This window comes from Arctopsyche grandis, chromosome 7 (assembly GCF_051622035.1).
Source record: "Arctopsyche grandis isolate Sample6627 chromosome 7, ASM5162203v2, whole genome shotgun sequence".
Lineage (NCBI taxonomy): Eukaryota > Metazoa > Arthropoda > Insecta > Trichoptera > Hydropsychidae > Arctopsyche > Arctopsyche grandis.
This window is the reverse complement of record NC_135361.1, coordinates 18,799,526-18,808,441: the sequence shown is the minus strand read 5'-3', so window position 1 is coordinate 18,808,441 and position 8,916 is coordinate 18,799,526. Positions and strand designations below refer to the sequence as shown.

The following is an 8,916-nucleotide window of genomic DNA, read 5'->3' as shown; positions in this document are numbered from 1 at the left end:
GGTCTGTAGGAATCTATTCATCGTCATCGAAACATTCGAGCATATTCCACAACAACAAACCACATTCCTCGCAGAACTCGCACACGTAAACAACACGTGCACTTCTTGGAATCAATCGCCAAACGTTCTAGTAAGTTCTACCCCTACAAGTCGAGTGGAACAAAACCGGTCGAAGCACACCTGCAGCCATTAAACTACATCGAGCGGAACGGTGCCAATCGTTCTAGCAAATTCTACCCCATCGACAAAAACACATTCTTCGCATACGCATAAACACCAGCTGCAACGAGTCACGTGTGCCCAAAAACAATATAAAAGGAGGTCCACTCCAAACAAGACCAGTCGACCCACAGCAGCAAGCGTCGACACACAGCACCAGACCAGTCGACCCACAGCAGCAAGCGTCGACACACAGCAGCAGACCAGAGACCTTCTGAACATAGCCGAACGCCGAGCCAGCAACACACTGCCGCATCCAGAGACCTTCTGAACATAGCCGAACGCCGAGCCAGCAACACACTGCCGCATCCAGAGACCTTCTGAACATAGCCGAATGCCGAGCCAGCAACACACTGCCATATCCAGAGACATCTGAACATAGCCGGATCCAGAGCAACGACACATTGCAGATCCAGCGGCCCGCACGACACCAAGTCAACAGCCAATAGCCGCTTCAAGAAAACTTCCCCAAATATTCTAATACACTTGTACGGTCTGTGAAAGAGATGGCTGCATACGTAATGGTAGAGTAAACGAGATCATGGTGAACAGACGGGGTGAGAAAGAGATGGCCGTATCGGCTTACTTATACATTACAGGCCATGATGATACGGCGCAATATTGATTACGTCGTATTGTCGAGTACTAACAATATGAATGCATACACGTATGCATGCATTCGTAGCTACGCGTCAGAAAACAAGTCAGCAAAAATGTTTCGGCGTTTATCGAACGAAAAATTATGTATAATCGCGTTGTTGTTGGAAGAAGAAGCTCAAGAAGGCAATAAAAAAACACGGAGGCGTTTTGATGTGCATCTCATGTTAAAAAATAGAAAAACCGAAGGAGAGTTTTGGACACTGTATAAGGAGCTTGTGGATGATGGACAAAAAATTTTTAAATATTTCCGTAAAAAATTTAATTTTTTTTTAAATATTTGCGCCAAAACCATGTCGAAAGATTGAACAGCTGTCAACTGTCACTATCGATAATTGGTCCAAAACAGTATAGGGGGGTTGAAGGTTTTGGACCATTTCCCAGCCTATGGAAATTCAGTTGAATTTTGAAGAGGATCTTTATTACTCGATTAATACAGGTGTATTTGTATATACAGCGAAGTAGGTAAAGGATTCACTGGAACGAGCTAGGTCGAGTTCCTGAAGCTCACTGGCATCTGGGGACGATGCACTGGTTTATAAAGGTGTTGCTTGAGCAACGCGTAGCTGGGCTGGTGAGATCACGTTCTGGAAGATTCTGACGGGGTCGAGGTCTTCCTTTGTGTTCGATGTTTGATGCGTAGTTGCGTAGCTCCTTGGGATTTCCCGTGTACTCGTGATTGCGTATCTGGAGCGAGTCGAATCGCCTTTATGGGTAAGCTGGACGAAGTATTTCGGCCACGGCTAACTTTCGTGTACGAGAAGAGGACACGATGATGTCATTTGTACAGATTAAGTTCGATGAGGGAAATAGGTGATATTACAAGTCGTGCTATATCTCTACAACAGCAAAGCGGCAGACTCATGGCACGTAATTCGCGTGTATATCTCCACGATAGCCAAAAAGACGGATGTTGCTGTAAGGTATGAACAGGAAATGTCGGGTACTGCTGTAAGCCTGCCGTGGCGTAAACGTGACGGTTGAAATTAATATACCCATACAAAATGTACCAAAGAATACTTTTCGTACGGCCGGATACCTGCTGAAGTCGGTTCGTGCCGACTAGGTATGAACAGACCTTAAACCGTAAAACTGAAATGTGTCGGAAGATCGTAGAGTTCTTCTGGTTTGGATATGTCGTCAATGAAAATGAATAGATACAATTAAAATACAATCGATTCACTTTTGTAATTCTATTGAGAATCCGTTTTCGTCCTTGTCGCTCTTACTTCCTTTAGTCTGAGAATCACCTAGGTTGCACCTGACACCTAACAAATAACAAATAACTGTTTGGCGCATTGGCTGTCCAGATGTAGGTAACAAAAAGACAACCATTTTGTACACCGCGACAAAAATATTTTAAATCAATATATAATTTTCAAACGGCAATTAAATTTAGGAGAAGGCGATTGCTCCCATCGCCCCGCCCCCTCTGGATCTGTCCTTGGCTCGATCCAGAGGGGGGGAGGGGGTGGCTTGCATATCATCCAACACCACTTCTACGGACTTTTACTTTTACGGACCCCCGCTTCTCTCGTTAACTTAGCCAGCCACCCAAACCAACGCCTATGAACTCTCGCGACGTCCTCGCTTTGTAACTAAAATTCGCACTGTTTGGTGTAGCTGTTGCTGCAATTTGTCGATCACTGACTCAAGCAGTGAATACGGATGTAAATAGAATTACAAATCACTGCTCAATATCAGTGAAGTTGTAATTCGAACGCCAATGCACATACGTTCGAATTATAACGTACAATTTTGAATTAAACGTACTTCCAACCCTAACTTAACCTAACCTTAAATAATTAAGTATTGGCTGCTAAGATATTATGATGTGTTTGCTTTCCCACACGATTCGATGATTATTCCACAAAAAGCGATCTCGCACACGTTACTAAAATCTTGATAACCGAACCCGATCTCGATCACATCTGGCACTCAAAAACTCTATAAATCTAAAACACGCGAAATATTGTACTAACGAAAACTTGATTGTCAGATATTCCGTATTCACGATTTTGTGGCAACGATTGTCGTGCGTGTGATCGCAATTTGTGCAATAATCCGTTTACCGTGTATTGCATGCTGTCACATTACATTCAATAATAAAAAGACGCTCAGACGCGTGCTACTGTGTGAGCAAGAGAACGCGACAATTCACAGTAACAGACCTATACCCTCGATGGTGCTTTCATTTGCTATAAAACGGGACGAGGCGAGACGAGTTATACTTTTGTGCTGTTTAAAATTTATCGACATTTTTATGTTAATTTTAAAACTTGTATTCGGTTTGAATGAAATCAAAATGGAGAAATAAATATTAATGGTCACACAAGATATTTAGTTCAAACTCAAATACCTACCACAATTTAAATATATGAATTCGTGTATATAATTCAATGTATAATGATAATTATTCTCATTAATACTTTTGATATGTAATGATAATAAATATTAGCCGATAAATATGAATATTTAGACTGGAGCAGTAAGAAAATTTATTATGGCCAAACTTTGTCTCAGTGACAGTTGTTGCTGTTGCTATTGTCAATCTCCGAGTAACAATGTCGAGCTCATTAGACGGATATGAAATGGAAATGGAGATGGAGGATGAAGATTTTGAGGAGTTGGAGTCGCGGGCGTTCAGGCAGCATAACAAGATGCCACAGACGCAAGATACAGACTCCAATGAAGGTTGAAACGATGGGAACTTCAAAATTATTGCAAATGACTTTTATTTAAAATATTGGCTTTGATAAACCTCTTTTTGTAAACTGTTTTAATTAATTTGAGTTTTATTTATGATTTATCCTTTATTTTCGTTTCACAGACACTGAAGAGGCCAGTGAAACCGATATGATAAATCATGAAGAACCGCGTGAGATCCGAGAAAAGTATGTACTAAATTTCTTAAAAATTCTACTTTTCAGTTTGCACATTTTTTGCTGTCAATTTATTCTCCAACTTGATTTTTTTATTTGCACATAAAATGTATTTTTAATATTTTCAGAATGTATCAAGAAGCATTGGAAAGCCTTAATCTTCAAATACAACAACTTAATGATCTTACGCACCCAGAGTTTATTAAGCGTGAAAAAAAGCTTCAAAAAGACTATTCAGAACGTCTTCAACACAACAAACTTCAACATGAATATTCCCAAGATTGCATAGAGCATGATTATGTTTCTGAAAAAAAATCATCTGTTAAAGAATTCGAAGAGAAAAAAGTTGAACTAAAAGAAAATCTCATAGCAGATTTTGAAGATAAAAAGAGACACATTGAGAATGAAAGACACAATATGGAATTAAATGGAGACTCAATGGAGGTCTTATTTTACAATTTTCAATTATAAAATAATACACTTTTTATGTGTGTATTAATGTATAAAATCTATTTATTATTATTTAGGTAAAACCAGCAATGACACGTAAACTTAGACGTCGGCCAAATGATCCCGTACCTGTACCTGATAAAAGACGAAAACCAATTACCACCAATATCGTACTGTTATTAGATGATAGGGATATAGATAGTGACTTGAGGCAAATTTCTAGAGCCCGACCTTCATCTGCTAATCAATCTCGTAAACCGCAAGCAGCTTCTCATTCTCCAACTCCCCAGACCGTAGACACCGGTAAATATATACATTAATATAATAATATATGTATATTTGGATTTATTTTATTAATGTATTAAAACTTTGAGCAATTTATTATATTTGAAATATTTTCAGTTGTCAATACGACAGAGAGTAGAGCTCCATCGCCCAATGTAGAAGCACGTGTGGAAGATGGTAAACTGTTGTACGAGAAGCGTTGGTTTCATCGTGGCCAAAGTGTATTTGTAGAAGGTAGAGATTATCCACGTTTTCCTGCTCACATTACCGCTATTGGATCCGAATGTGTAAGCTACATTATATATTTGATTTTTAAATGCTTTTTATTATTACGAAATTATGTTCACAATACATCTTATATCTACATATTTTAATAGCTACTGATCTACTGATCATTTTCTATTTTACAATTTTATTTTATTTAGTTAGTAATCATAGTATTATATTATTCTAATGTTAATGTACAGCATAATAGGAAAAAGAGGTCAAAAACATATTTACAATTCTTTACATTATACATATATATAAATGAACAACATTGTATATAAAGTCTTCCAATATTGATATGAAAACTTTTTTATTTTTTTTAGATTTGGGTCAAAAAAGTTTCACCAGAGGGCTATAAATTAAAAATATATACATCACTATTGGCCCAAGGTAAAATTACGATAAAAAGGAGAGCGCCATAAAGTGATTAAATTTCCGATCTGTCGAATAATCGTTGAATGGTTTTATATTAAAATCTGTCGAATATCCTTGAATCTCGGTTAATTTTTAATAAAAATAAGTATTGTAAATATAATATTATACAATGGATGTATGTAATTGTGAATCTAGCTGCTTCAAGTATTTAAATAATTCATTATGAGTTATCTTATTTTTTATTATTTATTTTTGTTTTAAAAAGCGCATACATGCATTATATCTGCACTGAGCGCTATTAATGATTTCGTCTACTTTTATTACCTAGTTCATAACTTTTATTTTTTATTTCCTTAAATGTATTGCTTAGAAATAACGTGACAACTTTCAAGGATGTAGAGTGACATTTGTCTATTTATATATGTTGTGTATAATATCAGTAGAATAATAGAAATAAAACATATTTGTGTGATAATTGATCTTTAAATTTTTATTCATTACTTATTTTACCACAAGGGGAAAATTTCACATGTTTTTTGTATGAGTTTCAAGTATCAGCATGATGAGCAACAAAATGCAATGCTATTTTGCTCGCATCGGTCTATCCTCTGCACCACCCCTGTGACACCTGTATAACAGTATATATAACCAGGGTTGATACTTTTCTCTTATAGTTGATGGGTTCTATACGTTTTGTACTTTTTTACAACCTATTAAAAAAATATTTATCAGATTTCATATTCGTGTATGCAAATAAAATTATACGTATGCCAATACGTTAAGTAATGCTATTGTGGGAACTGAATATTTGACAGGTTCGTTGGCATGTGTAGGGGTGTGGTTTTAAATTTGTCTCAACCGGTTTGGTAAGAATTTAAGGTGGAGGAGTATATTCTACCTGCTTAACACGGGCTAAAGTATATTATGATATGTATTCAATCAGTACGACGGCACAAGTATACAAACGGTGAATTAAATTTTATTTATTTTTATTCTATCTTTAATTTATAACAGGTAACCTCAATGCGCCTTCTTGGCTAGAAACATTGTACATTTGATACAAATATTATCAGTATTATACAAAGTACATAAATACATATCAATAAATATCCACAGAGACATCTATGGTCAAATTTGTAAATTTGCAGCATTTTAAACAATTCAGCGAAATTCAGTAAGTATAATACATATTGTTACGTACACCGCCGAGTAAGTGCAATCGGATTAGGCCGAGTAGCATCCCAGAGACTGTGTGACCGTTATAATTGGTTTCAAGGATTATCTCTTGACTAAGTGCCAGTAGGCTAAACAATGGCCACCGAATTGGCCGCTATTGGTACCTTCTCAGAAGTGACCGATACCGTGGGACTGAGTGTCGTGGGAATACATATCCGGGTACATGACTAAACAATAAGGAAGTAACCGGACGTCGAAGATGCCCTGAGCGGCCTATCCGTTATAAGGCGGTACTTAGGCGATATCAAGACATTCTGGACGGAGCACTGCCAGTGTGTGTATCTCCTTAATCACCAATAAATTCTGTGAAACGACTTTGGCCTTTTACTTGGATCCTCCACCCACCCCTACGCAACAATATCAATTAACATCCACAGAGACATTTATGGCTAAGTTTGTAAATGTGCAGCATTTTATACAATTCAGCGAAATTCGAGATTGCTGAAAACTCGAGGTTTTCCGAGAAAGTTGGTTAAGGTTGCCAATTTGTTGGAACTTTTTCAATGAAAGTAAGATAAATTGGCAAATTTTTATAGGAAACGATCGACCTGGAGCCATAAATCCAAGGTCTGGCCAGCAGAAACCAGTGGGATTTGAATCCGTGACCACTCTGATCAAAGCATTATATGCTAACTACTAATCTATTCTGCTGGATGTGATAAAATTGTTACTGGAAGTAATTTTCTTTTACATTATACAAGTACATAGCAAGCTTTCAGCTCTGTTGACGATGTACTTTTTGGTGTTGAAATTCATTTCGAGGTTCTTTTGAATAATTCAAAAGGTCACCAACTGAAAATAGATTACGTAACGATATATTGTTGATAACTAGTTTTTACTGTTACGAATTAGAATAGCTAGCTGGACAGACGTGTCGCATAATACGAATATTCAAATCACTTACAGTTGAGTTTGTATCGACCGAATTCGAGATATGTCGTCGATCGACACACACTGTTTAGATTTGACGTTGAATTTTTTTGGAAATTTATGAACTGCGGGTCGTTGACTTGCTAATTCAAAATACAAAATCTTGTCCATTGACCGAGAGGAAAATTTTTATTTTTTTAATCTTTTTAGTGTGACTGTTCTGAAGATTAAAATATATACTTTATATTGATAGAATTTTAAACCCAAACAATCGTATGGAAATTTACAATCGGGCGTTTCTTCGTAGCGATTATGAGTTCTGTTTTATTTGTCGTAAATTCTTTGTCGTTTTGAACGCTTCAATTAAAATTTACATATAATGATAGGTTGACATTAAAGGTTCTGCAAATTGAAGTTGTATTAATTGTACGAGTCATTTCATTATATTTCGATGTTTTTTTTTATTCCTATTAGCGATTTCATTTTAGTGTTGGCTTTTGTTATAGGGCCAGTTTATAATTTATGGACAAACTTGTTTGGACAATCCAATATCGAATATTTCGCATCGTAAGAAGTGACTCAAATGTAATCAACATATTTTTTGCATGGTTGAAAATGCCGCCTTTGTTCGGCTTTGCTTTACAACAGTGGTTTTCCATCAAGTCGTATGGTGGTCTCAAATGTTATGGGAAAGACTACTGAAGGCAATGACGTCATTCTTTATATACATATGTATATATAATTTTTTAGACAATTTTTAGCACAGATTTATCATTTTATGCCAAAATCTAAATTATGTGGTGTCTTCAAAAATATAGTTTCAGCTGAAATTAAAAATTTTCATTCTAACGTGTAAATTATAACAAATATATAGTACAAAAATACTTTAATCATTATATTCAAATTATTGCACTTGGCATTTGTTTGACAGGGGCACCAATCATATGTGTGCACAAATTAAAGTTATTAGAATTGGTCGTAAAGATTAATGTCACGACCTTGTACAAAATTTACGTCAGCAAATTACAACAAACGGGATTTGACAAGAGTTCTTTTGAATACATAAGTATGTTAAATATATAGATTGAAACCACGGCGTATTTTTTGCAAATTCCTAACCGAAAAGAGTTGCACGTAATGCATTCAAATAAACTATTTAATTTGAATTGCTTCGGGCATTTAATGCACGGTGTTGCATTAAGTGACGTCATAATCAGGGGAGACCGTGAAAAAGTCAAAAATATTCGTTTATCATGCATACATATGAAAAACGGATAGTATATATATCAGTGGCGTGCGGTAAAACTCTCTCTCCCCCCGTCGTACATCCTCACTTAATTTGCGCGAGCAGGATACAACAGGAACAAGAGGAACAGGCTTTTCCTCCCGTATCCTGCGCGCGCACATTAAACAAGGCTGTATGACAAAAAGAGAGATAATTTCACCGCATGCCACTGATATATATTATATATACATACATACATAGTACCGTTTACCATGCACCCTTTTTTTATCTTTCGACTTAAGATCTTTCGATTTTCGATCTTTGCCTTCCGATATTTGCTTTTTTGACCATTTCAATTTCGGTCCTGTGAGGTAGACCTCATAATCAGGGCCACCGAGAGGGGAGGGGGAAGCTGGGGCTAGTTCCAGGCTAGTTCCAGGGCCCAAACTA

General features: G+C 36.6%; 2 protein-coding genes across 2 annotated transcripts in view; both read left to right on the top strand.

The window, feature by feature from the left end:
* The window catches only part of LOC143914659 (uncharacterized), a 198,483-nt gene that overhangs the window by 55,259 nt on the left and 134,308 nt on the right, over nucleotides 1-8,916 (top strand). The gene's annotated exons all lie outside the window — the stretch shown is intronic.
* On the top strand, nucleotides 3,356-5,619 carry LOC143914194 (sin3 histone deacetylase corepressor complex component SDS3-like). Its single transcript, XM_077434305.1, has 6 exons — nucleotides 3,356-3,570; nucleotides 3,707-3,770; nucleotides 3,887-4,202; nucleotides 4,286-4,511; nucleotides 4,611-4,780; nucleotides 5,084-5,619. Exons 1-6 carry the CDS (start codon nucleotides 3,441-3,443, stop codon nucleotides 5,180-5,182), a joined length of 1,005 nt encoding a protein of 334 aa, XP_077290431.1. The 5' UTR covers nucleotides 3,356-3,440; the 3' UTR covers nucleotides 5,183-5,619.